The sequence below is a fragment of the Drosophila subobscura genome, chromosome J (assembly GCF_008121235.1).
Source record: "Drosophila subobscura isolate 14011-0131.10 chromosome J, UCBerk_Dsub_1.0, whole genome shotgun sequence".
Taxonomy (NCBI): domain Eukaryota; kingdom Metazoa; phylum Arthropoda; class Insecta; order Diptera; family Drosophilidae; genus Drosophila; species Drosophila subobscura.
In genome coordinates this window covers 18,883,442-18,903,477 of record NC_048532.1, presented here as the reverse complement: position 1 = coordinate 18,903,477, position 20,036 = coordinate 18,883,442, and the positions used below count along the sequence as shown (strand labels likewise).

Sequence of the window (20,036 nt, the reverse complement as noted above, 5' to 3'; positions counted from 1 at the left end):
TCCTTCACTTTTGGTCTTTTGTATCCGAAATCTTCCCACGGTTTTGCGTCCCAGCATCGTCATTGTCGCCCGCTCAGCCCTCTCAGCTATTGTGTTGCCGCGGCCACCCCATCAGAGGCAGCAGCAGCAGCAGCAGCACCGCCGCCCGCCACCACCACCACCATCGCCACCCGAAGGCCGAACCACCCCACCAGAGAACACGCAGCGGAGATCCCGTTGTGTGCTGCAACCCCCGTAACCGTTTTTTGGCGGGAAATCCTCCTCTACGATCACTCGTCTTGAGGCAAGTTTCTCGAACAACAAAAGACGGCCCAAGATCGCGGGGACCTATGCGGCCTGAGGCAACATCCAGCCAAGGCGAAGCCACCCCTGGTGGCACAGCTTTACTTCTGCTGTACCTGAGCCTCCTGCTGCTCCTTTTTTGGGCCTCCTTCTGGCATGCCTACCTCCGCCTACCTCCTAGCACTTCTTGTGCTGTGATTTTTGTTCCTCCTTCTACCATTTCTCCTCCTATTCCTCAACTCTGATTCTCTGATTTCCCCCTCGAAGCATGGCACTTCCCTTTTGGCCTTAATGATGGCCCTGCCAACGCGATGGGAGGGCGACAGCCAGCGGCAAAAACTGCGTGGCTGTTGTCGTCGTCTTTGACTTTTTCATTCATTAGAATCGAAGCCGAAACGAAACACAATTTTCAATTAAGCGCACGCAAAATTTGCATGTGCAACTGCAACAGCAACTGCTGCAACTGACACCGCCACTGCCACTGCGGCAATAACCATAAAAGCGAATGACATGGAGGTGACGCCAGCCAGAAGATTAGAGCAGCAGCTCCTGCCGGGGTCAGGCGCCAATTAAAAGCAAGAAAATCTAATTTGCATGCGACTCAGAGGCGCACAGAGGAGAGATTCCCACGGATAAGCAGGCATCTGGAGGAGACACGTGTAAGGCTTAGAGATTTATTTGCCACAGCTGCACGGAGCCGGAGAGAGAGCTCAAACAGTTAAGAAGTGCAACGCTGGAGCGGATTTATGGGCTAACCAAAACTAAAACTAAAATAAAGCTGAAATTTCAGCTGAGAACTTCAATGTGGAGAGAGAGCGTTAGGCTGGAGAGTCAATCAATCTTTTGCTCTTCACACATTGATTGATTGATGATGGATGCCAGTGGATGCCAAACCCTCAATCAAATCAATTGTAATTGCAGCTATTAGGCAACGTTTATTGGCCCAAAAGTATGCAGCAGAACGGCAGTGCCATGCCTGCCCCCCTTTTAGAAGCTTGTTTTAGTCATCTATCATAACCTCAGCTCCCCCTCTCTCCGCTTCCCTGTGTTCTGTAGATTGAGGGAAGCAATTAAGCGTTTTCTTGCTGCTCATTTTTCACTCAAGTCTCTTTTTTTTGAGGGAGCCAAGATCTTATCAAAGTACTTTGCACTTCCTCCAACACACAACATTTCGGAGACGACTCGGCCAACACACAAACAAACGACTACCAAAACACGAAGCTTAAATCACGCGCACGCCCCAGAAATCTTTAGCAAAAGATCTGCTGCTGGAAGTGGCAGACAAATCTACGAATGATTTACCTACAGCGTCGAGGCAGACACAGCAGTTTTTTTGGGCTGTGTGTGTGGGGGACTCATTTCATTCACAAAAAGAAGCAACAACTTAGAGCCAAAAACTGTTTTGTTGTCTTAATGAAAATCTCTCACTTGAAGGAACGGAAGACTGGCAAAAAAATAAAAAGAAAACTTTAACGACATTCGGCTGCAGGGCTGTGGGGCGTGCGTTCTCCCTCCCCCTTTTGGGCTTTAATTGATTTTGCTGTTCGTTGGGTAAATGTTTAGTGGCAGTCATTAAATTAAAGCACTTTGCCCGAGCCCCCTCTGTACTGCCTGTTGTTGGTTCTGGCCAAGATTTTTCCAATCGGCAGCAGCATCCGCTGCAGAGTCCAATGGCTGACTGGCTGACTGACTGACTGGCTTTTCCAGCATTTTCTCACGTAGCTTAAATGGCTTAATAACCCAATCCCAATGCAACATTTTGTGGCGAGAGAGCTTTAAGTTGTCGGTAATCGATGGCCACCCTCTCTCTCTCCACTCTCTTGCCCGCTTCCGGTCTGCGGCTGCCAGTTGGCATGCAGTGGGGTGTCCCAACGCATGAATGGCGCAGGCCCCCAAAGAATGAATGAATGAATGGAGGCTATCGTGTGGTTTGTGTGTTAGAAATGCCATAAAAAAAACATGCTGCAACAGCAGCATAAAATTGATTTGATTGCCACTCGTTTGTTTGTGGCAGCATGATGATCGGAGCATCTGAAGTAGACGCAGAAGCAGCAGCAGCAGCAGAAGCTGTTGCTGCTGCTGGAAGGAACAACCTATCCTACACCCGCCTGAGAGTCTGCGACTCTGCAGGCAGCGTTGCCTCGTAAAACCTCAGAGCCAGCTTCCAGATGTAGGCCGAACCACTTTGATGAGAGCTTGATGGAGTCTCTCCAGTGCCTCCAGACGACTACTCTCAGCTACAGCTACAGCTACAGATTGAGATTGAGATGAGGACTGGGATTGGGATTGGGACTGCGGCCCAAAGACTCTTCGGCCACATTTAGAGATTAACTGGTTTTATTGCTCGATTGGCCATAATATCTTTTATTTACGAGTCTCTCGGGCTAATTTGAATTTTCAACGTTTTCTTTCTTTTTTTTTTCAACCTTTTTCGATGCTTTTGGCAGCGACGGACGCGCGGCACTGGCCCTGACTCTGACTCTGGCTGTGTTTCTATGGTTTCCCACACTTTGAACAGGTGAATGGTTTGATCATCATCCAGAAAGGTATTCATGTGAGTGTTTTGTGAAAGATATTTTTTGATCGCATGATTGTTATATTTTTATTGGTGGAAGGCAGCAACGTTTGCTCTCTCGCATAGATTATTCATCGATTGAAACGCTTCAGTTTTGTTTTCTTGTTTGTTATTGTTGGTCGGACGGCTGCTGCCGTCGTGTGTGTTTCGTTTATGATTTTAAGCTCATTTCTCCACTCGAATGGGCACTCGCCTGCCCTCTCCCTTTGCGCATTTAATGGTTTAATTTTTATTCGAATAAACAGTTAATGTTATGCCAAGTGGCAAAAGGTAGCTGTGGGAGTCGCCTTCAGGCGTACACATAATTTATGCCACACAGCAACATGGAAAATGGAAAGACTTAGGCAGCAAACTTGCAGCCAAAAGGCGCAGCTTCTTGCTGCCTCTAATGATGATGTAGCATGCCGCTTATGCGCGGATTAAATATGGTCTCCATCCTCCATTTCCCTAGGGTTTACACGATAACAAAATCACAGCCAAAGAAGCTCTTTCGAGAATTTTCCCAGCGGCAGCTGCAAAGCTTTTTTTTTTGGTGTCCTCTCCAGAAATTCCCAAATTGCGCAGCAATAACAACAACAAAAAAGTTATAGATAAAAATTGAAGCAGCTGCGACGGCATTCGTTTCGTTGTCTCCTCCTGCTGCTGCTGCTGCTCCTTGCGGTACCTTCTTTTGTGCGCCTCTTTTGTTTCGGTGTCGCAGAGGGAGGAAGATGGTCCCAGGGCTGGATTTTGGGGTGGCGGAAGGAGTACCGAGAACCGCACCAAAGGAGCAGCCGTTCCATTCTGTTGGTTGCTCGTCAATCCTGTTCGTTTTTTGGGGTGGCGTAGGATCAGCGTCGCAGAACGGGATCGTAGGCAGGCAGGCAGGCAGGCAGGAAGGATCCGAAACGCAACTTAAGTGCGCAGTTTCCTTGAGGAAACCAACCCAAAGGGGTGGTGCTGGCGGTGGGTTGGACTGGGTTGGGCTTGGGGTTCTCATAACTCGTTTTCCCAAAATGGACAAGGACAGCTGTAAGACATTCCCAGCAGCCGCGTGACACAATGATAAATAGATTTCGAGGAGAGAGCAACACCCGCCGAACGTCTTAACTCTTGGCTGTAGCGCTGCCTCTCTCTATCTCCTCTCTCCTCTCTCCTTCTCCTTCCCTCTCTGTATATATTTATGTCATTAAATTTAAGCATTTTCGTTTAGGCCATTGAGTTGCGTCGCTGCCCAACCTGTGATTAAGTTTTGGCCCTCGACTGTCTGTCTCTTTGAGGCTGGCAATTGCATGCCACAGCTAATAGTTGCAGGCTCTCCGCTGTCTCTGCCTCTGTCTCTGTCTCTGAAATTCATATGAAATTATAAACGTTTTAGTTTTATTGTGCGTTTCGTTTTGAGTCCCTCGGCCAGCGTCCGAATGCGAATCGCCCGCAAAAGTTGCAGCGTCGGAGGAGGCGGTGGCGGTGGCGGTGGCTCTGGCGAATGGCTCTGGCTGTGGCTCTGGCTGTAGCCCCCATAGCAGTGATAAATGTTTCCTACGCCAAGGTATTTCACCCGCGGCATCAAGCTGGCTGTAGCAGCCACAAATGGCTGTGGCAGCGGGAATCATACAAATGCAAATTTAATTGTAGTTTGCCGCAGCAGCATCGCCTCTCCCAGTGGCATCCACAACACACAACACACATCTCAGGGCTCTCCTCGTGCAAAATGAATGCTTTCAGCATGGCACGCAATTTAAGTGGGCGGATGGCTGGCCGCGGGGCATGGCATATGCCGAAAAAAAACCAACAACCAAAAACGAATTCATTTGAATTTCTTTAAATGTTTCTCTTCGACGTGTCTCGTGTTGTGTCTCTGCGTTGTGTCTCTGTCTCCGCCTAACGGTAGTTAGTGGCATCCAAATACTCCTCCTCCTCCTCCTCCTCCTGCTGTTGCATCTCTCATCCTGCTACGCCTCCAATCTAATCGGCTGCCGCTGCTGCTGCTGATTCTGGGGCAAGTTTTTCAGCGTCTGGCGATAATAGAGGCAAGGAGAGCACACGCAATGCCACACCGCTCCTTGGTCTGCTGTGTGGCGTCTCGCATATGTCAGCAGTCGTGGCTTGCTGCACTTGTTGAACCCCCCTCCCCTCCGCCTGCACTCTTTCCTAATTGCAATTGCAATTAGAACTAGAAATTACCCACACAGATGGCTGCTGCTGCTGCTGCTGCAGTTGCTGCTACATTTCTGACACCTTTTTCCGCTTTTCCGTTGGTTAACCGCAAACATACGAGGATCCTTTTCTTGCCTTTGGCTCGTGCAGACGCTGCCCTGTCAGCTGTTCCCTTTTCACAGATTTTCCTCGAGGCCGACTTCTGTTTTTTCGCGCCAACAACTTCTTAAGTCGATCTGCTCATGCCTCCGCTGCTGCACAACAGCTGGCTGGCTGCCACTCGGCCTCATCTGCAGCGCAAACAAAGGTTTTGCTTGTTTGCCCAAGAGGTCAATAATCCCAGCAGCAGTCAGCCTGAGCTGGAGGAGAAACCCAAGCGGAGGAGCTGCTTGTAGGTGGAGAAATGCAAGCAGAAATATTTGCCCAAAAAGCGAGCACTTCTCGCGCTTTGGGAGGTTCTGCTGAGAGCCAAAAAGTATCAGCAAATTGTAGTTCCCTTCCTCAATCCTCTGCAGCACTTGGACTCTCCCTTCTAGGACTCTTTCTTCTGGGACTCTCCCTTCTGGCACTCAAAGGCACTTCCCCCTCGCAATTTCTCTATAAAATCAATTTCCTTCCCCTTGAAGAAGTCTTCTCTGTGCCATGCCACAATCGCATCTACGTTATCCCCTCGCGATTCGATCTGTTTCTGATGTCATTAGCGCTGCATACAAATATGCAACATTCGAGTGACACATGCGGGTGCGCCTCAACAGCAAAGAGCTCTGCGCTCTAAGGGATGTAAGGGGACAAATCTGCGAGCATCAAAGATGCTGCTGCAAGACGTGCGACAGGGTACGAGGAGGAGTAGGTAAAAGGTAGCAAGCGAAAGGTAGGAAATTGGTTGTTATTGTATGGCAGAAACACACCGGGCCGTGGATAATAATAACAATAATGTGGCAGTGGGGGCAGAGCGAGAGAGAGAGAGAGAGCGCGCGCCAAGAGGAACAGCTGAGGTTTCAGAATCTGCAAAGGATGCCCCTGAGGCTGAGGATGCAAAGGTTTCCCTTCGATAAATCTCAGGTGCTGGTTGCGGGGGTGTTTTGAGCTCCTGTTTCAGTTTCAGTTGCTGCTGCTGCTGCTGCTGCTGCTTCCTTTTCTTCCTTACCCCTGGAATCACTGCAATTTGTAGCACGTGGCCTCATTTGGCGCCCTTTTTTTTGTGTCGATCTTCCTCTGCTGTGTGTGGCAGACAAATTATTTAAAGAGCAACGACACGAAAGGCACGAAAGAACAAAGTTGAAAGAGTTGCTGAAAGCGGAGATTGATCCGGGTATTGAATTACACATATCGGTGGCGGCTTCTACTTCGCTTGCTACACAATGTTGCACCCACACGAGAGTTTGGCCACCGGAAGGAGGCCTGTTGCGGGGCTTCGCAGGAAGCTTGTGGATGGATGGGATATCTGCATACCAGAGAGCAAAACACAGACAGCAGAGAGGAGAGAGAGCAGACTCGAGACAAGAGGCAAGCGTGGCATGAGGCATGTGGCAGCTATACGCAGCCTTAGGCCCAAACACGGTTATAATTGGCCCAAGGCTGCAACAATTTATCAACGCCGATTGCCATTTGTGTTGACAACTAACACAGAGTGGACGGACACCGATGGCCAGAGCCTGTCCAGCGATCTGTAGCTTTGTGGCATGAAGCGTGTTGATTTCGCACTTTACAACTTGTAAAACCCAAAGGCAGAGCCTGCCACACCGTAACTGCCAACTGCCAACTGCAACTGCCAGCCGCTCGCTCGCTCTATGATTATTATTTAGTTAATAATCAAGCAACGAGAGAGGAGTCGGCAATTGTCGCTGGCGAATGCCACTGAATGCTGATAGCTGCCTGTTGCTGCCGCTAATTGTGCACGAAAAGCTGCAGCAGCGGCAGCAGAATTTATTACATTTCAATTATGTATATGGGCAGAATGTTGCCACAACCAATTGGCAGCGCATAAATCATTGCTGCTGGAAGTCTTTCTGTCAAATTAGCAAGCCAGCCAGCAACAAGCCCCATTAGCTGTGGCCAGCAGCAGCAGCAGCAACTGCTGCGACTATTTGTGGCATATGGCAGGCAGGCCAGAGGCTAGTTCTTCCGTCTAATCATTTTGCTACACCTTAAGTGGGATGTTCCAAGCTTCAGGGAACTCCCTTTCCCATAAGCTCTGCGGCAATGCGTGTGGTCCTCTGGCTGCAGCTGCTGCTGCCCCCAACCTCACTAAGTTGCAACTTTTCGTCGCATAAATCGTGTGAAATATCGCATTTCGCGCATTTTCGCTGCGTGTTAACGAGTGTCACATGGTCCGCAGGAGAGGGGCAGCAGTCTGCAGGAGAGACAAACGTTTGCTGGGTTGCAGGCTGTGTTGCTGGTGTACTCTGTGGCAAGTGCTTGGTGGGTTTTCGCTGCTGCTGCTGCTGTGACTCTGTTGTCTGTTGCCTGCTGCCTGCTCTATGCATTTGCATATTGACAGCGCGGTGTGATAATGCTGTTGACATTGATATAGCCTCCAAAAGTCTATGGCCTGCCTGCCTGCAGACTGTTGTGGCGACTCGCGGGTTGCGACTATTGTTGCTGGCTGCAGTTGCAACTGCTGCAACGCCCACAAAACAATTGACAGTCGACAACATGCGGCAACAAAAACAAGCCCCAGCCTGAGCCTGAGCCTCTGCAGAATCTGATAAAGCTGCGGCTGTTGCGCATGCGCATGTTGCACGCCTACAAAATCATGTTGCATGTCAGTTGTGCGAGCGTTTTTACCTCAAAATATGTGTGTACTACACACGGGCAACAGGCAACAGTGTGTGGCAGGGCCGGACAGGGCAGGGCTGGGCACCTCATTTACAATTCTGCGGCCAAGTATTTGCTTTTCAAGGCCGCCTTCAGGCTACTCCACTTGTGGGGGCATCGGGAAATATCGAATTTCCAGTGCAAAAAGATTTTTCCAAGGCAACTTCTGCGTCTGCTGGCTGCTGCTGCTGCTGCTGCTGCTGCTGTTGGGGCGGCAATTGATTCTTAAAAAAAAACGCTGACAACTTACATGCTGGCTGCAGCAAGCACAACATGTTGCCCCGCGTTGACAAATTGGCGGCATGTTGCATATAGAAGAAGTCCAAACCCAAACCCAAAACCAATCCACAGTCCACAGTCCACAGTCCGCCTGTGCATCGGTCCACAGATCCCCAGCAGATTGCAACGGAAATTGGAAATTACCGCGAAAATAACAGCAACGAAAAAATCAGAGCAAACGCCCACCAAAAAAAAGGAGAAGAATAAGAGGAAGAGGCAGACACAGAGGAAGAGGAAGAGGAAGAAGAAGAATGTAATCCCCAATCGAAGCTGCAAGTCGATCGATGCTCGTGGCAGGGCAGATTGTGGTGCAACTTGACTCTTCGCGGTGCTTGCAACCCAACTAATAATCGCATAATACACGTTCCAGGCTAATGATTAACCTTGCATCATTATCGCTCCGAGATCTCTCTACCCCCCCTCCCCTGCTGACGCTCCTTTTTTTTAACGTTTTTGCTGCCCCAACGAAAATTAGCTGCTGTTTCTGCAGAAGCTCTTCCGATAGGAGGGGGCGTGCAGGCCGGGCAGGACTCTCCACAAAGCATCCTGCACTTTTACTCTTTGCTTCCATTCAAGATCTTGCAAGCCACCGAGTGGTGGGGGGTTGCAGGTAGGAGGATGATGCCCCCAAGGCAAGCGATGCCTGCAATCTGGCTTTATTTTATGCGCAGAGCGCGCTTAAAAATGCAGTCAACGTCGTCGTCGTCGTCGTCTCCTCCCTGGATGGGGCGCAGACGGAGACAGGAACCTGCCGCTTAGGCGAATGCCTCACGGGCCCCAAAAAGGCAAACGGCCCGACAACAGCGGCGGCAGTGGCAGTGGCAGTGCCAGCAACAAATGGCATTAAAAGTGAGAGAAGGAAGTTAACGAATGTGTTGATACCCTGCAGACATTGAAGGGAAGTTCTACATAACGCAGAGCTGGCTATGCTTACAAAGGAGAGATTTCATGGGCAAAGAACCCTCTTAGATGCCACGAATTGTGTGGATATATTCAGCTTTTGATGAAGATTTCTATAGGAAAACTAATTCCAGGCGGCAGCCATAAAAAAACACTGTGAAAGTGGAAGTCCGTCCATGGGAATATTACCTAAATGTACTGGTTTCTGATATAGATTTCCACTTAAAATATAATCTAAATTAAATATGAAAATATTGTAGAAATTTCAAACAGAAATTGAAGAAAATATCAACAGAAAAGAGACTTTTTGCGACAGTCAGGGAATATGCATCATGTGACTACCCATCACACTCCCAGAGCAAGGGTATCACCAGAAAGAGCGAGTGAGAGAGGGGTAAGAACTCACTGCATCCTCCCACTTTTTGCTGCTGCCTCAAGATGCGGCCTATTATGTAGTTGTTGCCGCTGTGTTGCTGTTGCTGTTGCTCTTGCTGCTCCTCTGCTGCTGCTGCTGTTGTTCCCCAATCATTAAATGCGTTTTTCATACAGGAGTTTTGTGTTTTTTATGCGGGAGTTGCCGCAGCGCGATTGCTGATTTATGAAGCAGCAAATGAGTTGCGCGAACATCGTACAAGGCGAAACAAGAGCAAGAACAAGGCATTGGCATACACAAGAGGAATGAATGAATGTATATCAAATAAGTATACACCCACACTTCCGGCTGTAAATTGAATTGAGGGCGTGGCACACGAAGCGAGCGAAGGGAGCGACTGGCAGGCAGGCAGGCAGAGGGATGGCTGGAATGTTGCACCCCATGTAGCCTGACTGAAAACATAATTATGCGCATGTTGCGCTCCACGTTTTGTGGCCAAACATCAAAGTGGCACACAGACGAGAGGAGACAGAAGACACTGACGACAAATCGTTGAAAGTTACAGTTTAAGTTGCAGCAGCAGCAGCAGCGACAGCAACAGTTTGCTGCCAATCACCGCAGTCAGCCAGCAGCCAGCCAGCAGCCAGCAGCCAGAAGCTGCAGATAATCAGAATTCCAGCCAGATTTTCACCTGTTGCCGCTGCTTGCTGTGTGCTGTTGCCTTCTCTTGACATGTGCCGCACATGCCGCGCGGCCATTTGTCTGCTGCACTTTAATGATGCGCCACCACTGTCGAGAGTCTCGACTCTCCACTGTCGACTGGCATCCAACTGCAACACACAGAGAGTCACCGTTGCAATCACGTGCAACATCTCGTGACGATCATCTATGCGCATAGTTTAGCATTTAGTATTTCACATTTACAATGTAGTCCCCGGACATGGTCGGGCTTGTCGGCTACAACCACCTCGGACCTAGGTCCGGGTACTCCGACCGCCTTGCCCTTCCGATGCCCGGCAAAACATTGCAAATTTGAATGTTGAATATCAATTGGTGCGTCGATTCGCTATAAGTAGATGTGTGGTGGGCAGCAGCGGCCCAGTTTAGCAGTGCACCAGAATGCCACCCAATAGCCGCGCCACAGGCACCACGGGAGTGCTCTACGAGGGCGACACCGCACCGCCAACGAGCGTGATTCAAGCTCTGAAGAAGGGCGGACCCGATCCGAATCACAAGCTGGAGCTGGCGTGGCTGAATATTACGCTCTTTACGATCCTCCACGTGTCCTCGGTGTACGGTTTGTGGCTGCTCTTCACAGCCGCCAAGTGGCAGACATTTCTGCTGTTTCCGGCAGCGCTGGTGCTGACCATCGTTGGGATATCCGGCGGTGCACATCGCCTGTGGGCGCATCGCACCTTCAAGGCGAACACGCCGCTGCGGTTGATCTTTATGTTCCTGAACACGTTGGCCTTCCAGGATGCGGTGTACTATTGGGCACGCGACCATCGGCTGCACCACAAGTACTCGGAGACGGACGCGGATCCGTATAACTCGCAGCGCGGTTGGTTCTTCTCCCACATCGGTTGGCTGTGCTGCAAGAAGCATCCGGATGTCACGCTCAAGGGCCGGGAGATTGATCTCTCGGATCTGCGCAACGACAAGCTGGTGATGTTCCAGAAGAAGCACTACCTGATCCTCATGCCACTCATTTGCTTCGTGCTGCCCACCGTCGTGCCGATGTACTACTGGGGCGAGTCCCTCAACTGCGCCTGGCACTGCTTCACGCTGCTGCGCTGGTGCGCCAGCCTCAACATTGTGTGGCTGGTCAACAGCTCCGCGCACATGTACGGCAAGCGGCCGTACGACAAGAACATTGCACCCACCAACGAGGCATTCCTGATGTGGTTCCGCGTGGGCGAGGGCTACCACAACTACCATCACGTCTTCCCCTGGGACTACAAGAGCGCCGAGCTGGGCAAGTACTCGCGGGATGCCACCACCTACTTTATTGACTTCTTCGCCCGCATTGGCTGGGCCTATGACCTCAAGAGCGTCTCCACGGAGGTGCTGCGTCAGCGCATCACACGCACCGGCGATGGCACACATCCCGTGTGGGGCTGGGGCGACAAGGATCAGCCGCAGGAGGATGTGGACAGCACCACCATAACGCACAGGCGCAAGGAAACTGCAGCCGACAGTTGAATTTCAGTGGAAAATTATCCCTAAATCGAAATGTACATTTGAAATAAATTCTAAAATAAATTAGAACTCAAACTAGGGCAGTCCGTCTGCAGTCTGGGAAACTTCCAGCACACTCATTTGGTATTTACATTTGAGGTTTGCACTTTGCGATTTGATTTGCATTTGAAAAGCGAATTGCAACTACACGGCAATGGACAGCTCTTGCAGCTACAATATCAAACAGGTGTTTTCCCAGCGATCCGCAGGGAAAATGGCAAACAAATCTTACAGATTGACTTCTGGCCTCCCCCCTTCGATTCGTACTTGTCACTGGGAAAATTTGCATTTTCGATTCGGCAAAGGAAAAGGCAAAAAGAAGCAAAGGTAAGGCGAAGGTGCCAGCCAGCCAGCCAGCCAGCTCACAGCGGGGGATCAGCGGCCCCACACAATGTGCCAGGGAGAGGCAGAGTCCAGGCAGAGACTTGGCCTTAACTAGAAACTGTAGTTTGTGTGTGTGTCTTTTTTTTATAGAGAATTTATGGCCAAGTGGCACTTGAGAAATGCCCCAGCCACAGCCACACTAATTAGTTTGTATCGCCACAGAGAGGGGCAGAGCAGGGATTGATGCTGCAGGCAGTGGCATAATTTAGGTAGCAAATTCCTTGGCCACAACCTAGAGAACGCCCCCACACAGAAAACCGCAACGAAAGGAGGGGACTGCGGTTGATTTCCTGGAAAGAGTTCATAGCTTTGGGCCATGCTAATATCTCAAGATGCAGAGACCGAGAGAGACCGCGAGAGACCCTTCCTGGAAGATCACTAAATAACCCGAGGGAAAGCCAATGCCTCATCAAACACATTTGCATAATTGGACAGGGGAGAGAGACAGGCAGAGGGAGTGCAAGAATAGTTGGCGCTGAAACAACGTTTCAGTTTTTGATTAAAAGATTTCAATTTTAAGAACTGAAAGCTGGGATCAAAACCGAATGCAGCCACAAAGAAAGCTGCGGGGGCGACGTCAACGCCTGGCCATCCGAATGGATCCGGAGCTGAAGCGGAAGCTGCTGCCCTTTCATCTGCGTGCCTTGGGTGTGGTGGAAAGGAGTCTGGGGTGAGCTACAGATATCCATTGAGCATAGAGCCCACTGCTAATGGAGTATCTCTGCCTGCCCCAAAAGTTCCCCCTTGGCCTATGAGGCGCAGGTGCTGCGACCCGATGTGGAGCACACAATGACGTGAGCGGGTGCAGCCAGCCACACACCAAAGAGATTATCTCGAATCTAACATTTCTCTAGGGATCTGGAGACGTTCATCAATTTGGTCAAGTGTGCCTTTGGCACGGGCTGCCTGGCCATGCCACGAGCCTTCTACAATGCCGGTTGGGCTGTGGGTTTGATTGCCACCGTTCTGATTGGCTTCATTGTGGTGTATGCGATGCATGTGCTGGTGGGTAGTTGTGGGTAGACAGGGGAGCCTCTCTTTAACCTTTCTCTAAAGTCAGTTCTGTGTCTTCCAGTTGAATGACATTCAGCGGCTGTGTAGACGCCATCGAATGGCTGTGCTTAGCTACAGGGAGACCATGGAATTGGCGTTGCTCGATGGTCCCACATGGCTGCACTCCCTGAGCCAACCACTGGGGTTAGTTCAATGAATCCTGAAGCCATTTAGCCATATTTAAAACTCAATTCTTCAGCTACTTGGTGGACATATTGATGTGTGCCTATCATTTCGGCGTGGACTGTGTCTACATTGTTTTCATAGCCAAAAATCTCAAATTTCTGGGAGATCTCTATCTGCATTCCTTGGATCTGCGGCTGTATATGGCGCTGCTGACCCTCCCACTGATGCTCACGTTTCTCGTGCGAAATCTCAAGTATTTGCTGCCATTTACTGTCATCTCCAATATCCTCATTGTCGGCAGTGGGTGTTGGATTAGCTCTGCCATATTTATATCCCTTATTTGTACCCCTTTCCCTTAGGTTTTGGCATCATTTTGTGTTACCTTTTGCAGGATTTGCCCAGCTTGAAGCAACTGCAGGCCACACAGCACTGGACGCAGTTTCCTTTGTTCTTTGGCACTGTGCTGTTTGCCATTGAGTCTCTGGGTGTTGTAGGATCATTTCTGGAATTTGCAATCAAATTCCCAATTAATATTTAATTTCTTTCCCAGATCTTGGCTCTGCAACGCAGCATGCGTCATCCAGAGAACTTTCTGGGCTGCTGTGGTGTCCTCAATCGTGCTATGATCTTTGTGATTCTCTTCTATGCGGTGTTTGGATTCTTTGGCTACTGGCATTATGGCACTGAGACGGCCAATTCCATACTGCACAATCTGCCAGCAAATGAAATGTGAGCTGGAGAGAGTTTCCTTTGCAGATCTTCATCCCTTTTCCCTACTTCTACAGACTCCCACAGTGTGTGATGGGAATGTTTGCCCTGGCCATGTTCTTCAGCTACGCCCTGCAGGGCTACGTCACCGTGGACATCATTTGGCGGGGCTACATGCAGCCCAGGCTGGAGGAGAATGTTGCCTCTGGCCGAGCCGTGGAGTATCTGGTGCGCTGTGCCCTCGTCATTGCCTCTGTGCTGGTGGCCATTGGCTATCCGGACTTTGGGCTGCTGCTCTCCTTTGTGGGCTCCTTCTGCCTGGCCCAACTGGGACTCATCTTTCCGGGCATCGTGAACATGTGTGTGCTGTACAGCAAGGGCTATGGCTGTGGCAGGATCCTCCTCTGGCGTTCCCTGTTCTTCCTGGTGCTGGGCTTTTGTGGCGGCATCACTGGCACTGTGATCTCCCTGAGGGAACTCAACGAAGGGTATCCCAAAATGAGGTGACAATGTAGCATTTCATTTTTTATTCATCATAACACGTTGCCTTTATTTGACAAATATATTTTATAAATTGTATTTTGTTTGTACTCCAAATGGCAGACAGGTAGAGGATGTTTTTTTGGTGTTTCTTTCTGTTGATTTTTGATGGTCTAATCTTCCAATTGCAGTGCCTACAATCCCTATGAGAATCGCAATGTGGAAGTGCCAATGTCGTAGGTAATCTTCGCACTCTCCATGGCACTTTATTAAACTTTCTTCCATTCCTTTTTCCCGCAGCAATGTGGGCGCCTTTGTGTCCCTGCTTAAGTGTGTCATTGGCACGGGCATCCTGGCGCTGCCGCTGGCCTTTGCCTACACGGGCTGGCTCAATGGCTCAATACTGCTCATTCTGATAACAATAATGCTCATCCATGGCATCACTTTACTGGTGAGTAGACCCACAGCAAAACTCTTACAATTCCTCTCCACTGTTGCTCCTTTTGCAGATCATTTGCATGGTGGAATCCGCACGACGCCAGCAGCAGGGCTACTGCAACTTTCCCGATACGATGGAGTATGCCTTCAATCAGGGCCCGAAGTGGTGTAGATATTGTGCCAAGGCTTCGGGCTACCTCGTGGACGGTGTCCTGGCCTTCTCCCACTACGGCGTTTGTGTGGTTTACATCGTTTTTGTGTCGGTGAATATCAAACAGCTGTCGGACTACTACATCAAGTTGATCGACCTGTGGATCTTCATTGTGTTTGTGGGCGTGCTCTCCATACCGCTGTTTCTCATTCGCCATCTCAAGTACTTGGTGCCCTTCAATCTGGCCGCCAATATTGTGATGTATCTGGGCTTTGTGCTGATCTTTTACTATCTGTTCCAGAACCTGCCACACATCTCGGAGCGTGATGCATTCAGGGAGCCCTCGAAGCTGCCGCTCTTCTTCGGCATTGCTCTGTTCTCCGTGAGCTCTGTGGGTGTGGTGAGTAGACAGCCAGAGAGATCCACGGATACAGCAACGAACTAATCACCTTTCAAACTGTAATCAATAGATGCTCGCCATTGAGTCCAAGATGGCACATCCGGAGAAGTACATTGGCTGGTTTGGTGTCCTCAATCTGGCCTCTGTTGTGGTCGTCATTTCGTATCTGATCTTCGCCATCATGGGCTACTGGCGCTATGGGGCGACGGTGCATGGCAGTGTCACCCTCGATCTGCCCAATAATGAAATGTGAGTGCTGATCGAGACACAATCTCATGGCCCTAGTAATCCCCGATAGACCCGCACAGGTATCCAAGGCATTCATCAGCATGGCCGTCTTTCTCACCTATCCCCTCTCCGGCTATGTGACCGTCGACATCATTATCAATCATTATCTGAACCGGAACCAGCAGCTGAAGCATCCGCATCGCCTCGAGTACATTGTGCGGCTGTGCTTTGTCCTCGTGTGCACCGTCAATGCGGTGGCATTCCCCAATTTGGGGCCGCTGCTCGCACTCGTTGGGGCATTCACCATCTCGCTGCTGAACCTCATCTTTCCGGCCTGCATTGACTTGTGCCTCAACTATCAGGCGCCCTACACCTACGGCCGACTGCGCTGGAAGCTCATCAAGAATATTCTGATCATCGTCGTTGGCTCTGTGATCCTGGTGTATGGCTGCATCCTGGCCATCATGGACATGATCAAGGAGTATGGCGGCATAAAGTAGAGTGCAAGCGAGGGGCATCGAATGATTAAAGAGTTTGAGCTGCCTTCGACTTGTAAGACATTCATCGGTGGCTGTAGGCTGTAGGCTGCGGCGCCATTCGCCATGTTAAAGGTCAAGTGCAACACTCCACCCACTGGGCACTGGGCAGTGGGCAGTGGGCAGACAGACAGAAGGCAGTTCTTGTGTCTGCAGGTGCCACAAGGGGGCTGCCACAGGCCATTATCGATGACGTTGTTGCATTGGCATTGGCATCGGCATCGGCATTGGTCCGGTAATTCCCTCATTAGGTGGCCAAAGAGTCTGGAAGCTGGACGTCTGGGCAGCCCGGCATGTGGCATGGGGCATGTGGCATGTGGCATGCAACCTGCTCTCTCGAAGAGCCTGTTTTGTGGCACTCGTCAGCCCACTTAACGATGTGCTCCGGAATTTATGCCGATATGGTAATGCATCTGTACGCTGGGACTTGCCTCGGAGTCGTCTCCGGCCCACTGCCTGCCTGCCTGCTGCCTGCCTGCCTGCTGCCTGCCTGCCTGCCTCATTATGCCATTGATGGACTGCAGTTGAGCATTTGTTGGATTGCGTAATTTATTGTTTTGGGTCTTTTGGCTTGATAAACTGGTGTTTGCCGATCGGCTGCCCCCATGGCAGTGCAACGTTTCGGATTCCCGATGCCACTCTGACCAAAAACGGTCAACGAGGTCCGCCGGTTCGGTTCGGTGCGGTTCGACATTTGTTTGCCTGTCTGCCAGTCATTTGTGTGGCATTTTTTGCCAACGCCTCCCGACAAATCTCACTTTCCGCCAATGTCCGCGTACAAATCCGCCGGGGGATTGTGTCCATCGGTGTGGCATCTACTCGTATCTGTGGCACTCTAACGTTTATGGCTCTAATTAGCTACGCAGGCAGCATGCAAAGCAAAGCAAAGCCAAAGCCATAGCCAAAGCGCAAAGGAAAGCAAATCGAAGCCAAAAGAAAAGCTGATTCAATCTCTGACGCTGCTGGAGCTTTTGGCCTAATGATTTCCACTGAATTGTGTGTGTGCTGGGCCAGCCCATGGAACGCATCGAATCCCTCCCAGCAGCTGGAACTTGCCTGCGTGAAGTTCAAGAGGTTAAGCAGCAGAAGAGTGAGAGCGCGTTCTGCGTATGCAACTGCAACGGCGACTGTGATTGCAACAAAAGTGCAACAAATCATCTCCCGTAGCTCCCCACACCCAGCCACAGCTCCAACTCCAGAGAGGGAGAGCGCTGCCGCGTCTCGAGGCCAACCAATTTGTGTTCCGTTGCTTTGCCGTTTGTATAAATCAATTGGCAATGAGACGATGCGATGCCGATGCCGATGCTTGGGATTCTACTTCTTCTTGGAGACGCGACAACCCGCTGTGCGGTGTCTATTGGCATGGCCATCCTATAAATCGCTGCGCCCCCTGCACCATCTCCCGCTCTCTAATGCGTTATGTGTGTGTGTTTTGGAATATGATTTTTCCACTTGTTGCGAGTGCGTGGTGTGCCTGTGCCTATGTGCCGGAGTGCCCGTGATTGGTCTATAAATTATTTGGTTTATTGCAGCCCAAAGGGCACTCCAACGCCACCTCCGCCCCCGTTCTGCTGCGACACTGATGGATTACTCACGCTGCCCGTTGCACCTTATCAGCCACTCCCTCGCCCGTCCTTCAAATATTTGCTTCCTTTTCGATATATTATGTACTTGAGCGCGTTTCTGATGTATTTGCTTCGCGACTTTACTTTCAATTTCGTTTTTAATTTTCTCAGATCCACAGCAACAGCAACAGCAACAGCGACGCCACGGAATTTGAGTTCGATTTTTGTTAAAATATTTGCACAACTTAAGGGTCAGCGGAATGACAGCACAGCGAGCGGAGACAGGCAGGGGCACCACCGATAAAGGCCTTGACCTGTGGATCACCCACCAGACAGACCTCGATCGAGGTGTGTCCATCATTTCAGCATTTATTCTGCCTTAATACAAGTTTTTCTTTTACATTTCAGCCATGAATCAATGAAAACCCAAAAACCTTCCATCTATGACACAAATGCCGAGCTTTTTGTTGCTGCAACAGTAAAGTGCAACAAGCAACGAACATTGAACAACAGTAATAATATCAGCGGCATTAATATTAATTAAATAAACGTTAATTCAGCGCATTAATGCGTAATAAATAATGCTCTTTTGAGGCAGGAAGAATTAATGCATAAAACGCTACTTATCGCTGCCCGATTGGCACGATGCATCGATGGAGCGATGCCGCCGCCATGCCATGCCACGCCACGCCACGACACGACACGCCACGCACTTATCTGTGTCAACACAGAGAGCTGAGCTGCAGCACATGGACGGGGCCAGAGCCTGACAAACGCATTGTCAATAGCCTATAGATCCGCCTCTGGTCTGCATTGGAGTTGGAGCTGAGTCGGAGTCAGAGTTTGGAATCGTTGGTTGGTTGGCGCGTTGCAATTACATGTCTGTGACAAGAATTTTAAATGAAAATCGCTGCGTAGTGCACTGGACAAATGATTCAAACTTTCGCATTACGTGTGGAAAATGTTTAAAACTCTGCAGAGAGCCGCACAGAGCCACAGACTACTCGGATTCAATCTCAATGGAGGCAGGCGCCATGCTCCATGCAGCGGCCAAGCTGTGTGTCCGAGTACGAGTCGGAGTCGGAGTCGTAGTCCGTGCTTTTTGTGCGCTTTGCATGCCCAAGGAGCGGAGGAGCCGTGCCTCTGGCGACGCGACGCATGAAATTAGAAAGGCATTATTGCAAATCTCTCGCTTTATTTATCAGCAATTTGTCAGCAAGTGTGCTGTGTGCTGTGTGCTGCACGGATTAAAGTGGCAGGCCGCCCCATGCCCCATGCCTCATGCCCCATGCTTGCCTCTCGTCTGTTTGCCTTTCTAATGCAATGCAATTGACACGGGCTGCATCTACGCACAAATTACTCGAGAAATCAAGCACTCCAGCAGCTGTACAACAGAGTCCGAACTGTACTTCTCCTCTCTCTGTCTCTGTCTCTGTCTCTGTGGGTCAAGTGCATTCGTTAATGAACTCTGAGGGTAACCAACGACCCACGCCACTGGAGCCGCCAGCTGATTTATGACCCATGCTGAGCTGCCGCAGCATTAGAACTATTCAGAGGATAGTAGACTAAAGTGAAGCATAGCCCTTTTGCCAGTTAACAAATAACATCAACTTATTAAATAAAGTTTCAATCCAGGCGCACGGACAGACTGCTGCGGAGGAACACAGCTACCGTGCTGGGACGAGGACTGCGAATTGCGAACTGCAAGAGGGAGCACCAGGGAGCACCAGGGAGCGAGGACGGGACAGTTGGAGGCTGCAGGCGCAGCCACAATAAATCATCACATCGAAGGAAGGCCAATGGTAGTGGTGGTGCTGGTGGCGGAGAGCCGTGTGCCAGTGTGGCAGTGTGGCAGGGGCAGACGTGTACGAGTAACTGCGGCCAAGTTATGTGGCTTCATTGTGGACAGAATGAACGCTTTTAAGCAGACAATTGCAGCCTGGGGCGCAGCCACAACAGGTAGGCGATGAAGGAAGGAGAAGCCACCGTCCATGGACTGCACACTCTCCCTCTCTCTGTCTCTCTACAGTGCAACGCACCCTCCCACTACCCCTGGCTATTGTTTGCTGCCGTTCCTCCAACTCGACTGGAGCTTGCCACAGATTTTCGTAGGCCGCACTGCGGGCATAAATCATTTGGGCCTGCTGCTGCTGCTGCTGCTGCTGCCCCTGCTGGCTCCTGCTGCCGTTGCTGCTGTTGCTCCCCAGCGCCTCCTGCAACTTGCAACTTGCTGCAATATGAGTTAATTTCTAGAGCCCGGATCTGGTAAGGAGTTTTTGCGTATTTGTCAACTGCAAATTACAACGTTTTTTTATATATTTCCCACACAAAATGTGTGTCCAGCAATCGACTCCACTCCGCTCCCCT

General features: G+C 50.3%; 3 protein-coding genes and 1 long non-coding RNA gene across 6 annotated transcripts; all 4 read left to right on the top strand.

The window, feature by feature from the left end:
- Positions 1–10,455: 10,455 nt before the first annotated feature.
- On the top strand, positions 10,456–11,641 carry LOC117894373 (acyl-CoA Delta(11) desaturase). The gene has a single exon (XM_034801376.1). It carries the CDS (start codon positions 10,482–10,484, stop codon positions 11,562–11,564), a length of 1,083 nt encoding a protein of 360 aa, XP_034657267.1. The 5' UTR covers positions 10,456–10,481; the 3' UTR covers positions 11,565–11,641.
- An 885-nt stretch (positions 11,642–12,526) lies between these two features.
- Positions 12,527–14,380, top strand: LOC117894368 (proton-coupled amino acid transporter-like protein CG1139). The gene is made up of 8 exons (XM_034801370.1): positions 12,527–12,654; positions 12,722–12,778; positions 12,839–12,989; positions 13,060–13,181; positions 13,237–13,463; positions 13,523–13,653; positions 13,714–13,892; positions 13,949–14,380. Exons 1-8 carry the CDS (start codon positions 12,530–12,532, stop codon positions 14,376–14,378), a joined length of 1,422 nt encoding a protein of 473 aa, XP_034657261.1. The 5' UTR covers positions 12,527–12,529; the 3' UTR covers positions 14,379–14,380.
- Positions 14,381–14,406: 26 nt separating this feature from the next.
- Positions 14,407–16,086, top strand: LOC117894370 (glutamate transporter polyphemus). 3 transcript variants are annotated; one of them, XM_034801372.1, is made up of 6 exons: positions 14,407–14,478; positions 14,543–14,587; positions 14,652–14,802; positions 14,861–15,340; positions 15,411–15,589; positions 15,639–16,086. In XM_034801372.1, exons 1-6 carry the CDS (start codon positions 14,468–14,470, stop codon positions 16,066–16,068), a joined length of 1,296 nt encoding a protein of 431 aa, XP_034657263.1. In that variant the 5' UTR covers positions 14,407–14,467; the 3' UTR covers positions 16,069–16,086. The 3 variants fall into 3 exon arrangements, with proteins under 3 accessions (XP_034657263.1, XP_034657264.1, XP_034657265.1); XM_034801373.1 differs by having other exon boundaries at positions 15,649–15,854; XM_034801374.1 differs by having other exon boundaries at positions 15,626–15,695.
- Positions 16,087–17,309: 1,223 nt separating this feature from the next.
- Positions 17,310–19,928, top strand: LOC117894382. The gene is made up of 4 exons (XR_004648867.1): positions 17,310–18,017; positions 18,078–19,239; positions 19,305–19,628; positions 19,699–19,928. It is a non-coding gene; the product is annotated as an uncharacterized LOC117894382 (long non-coding RNA).
- The last annotated feature ends 108 nt before the right edge of the window (positions 19,929–20,036 follow it).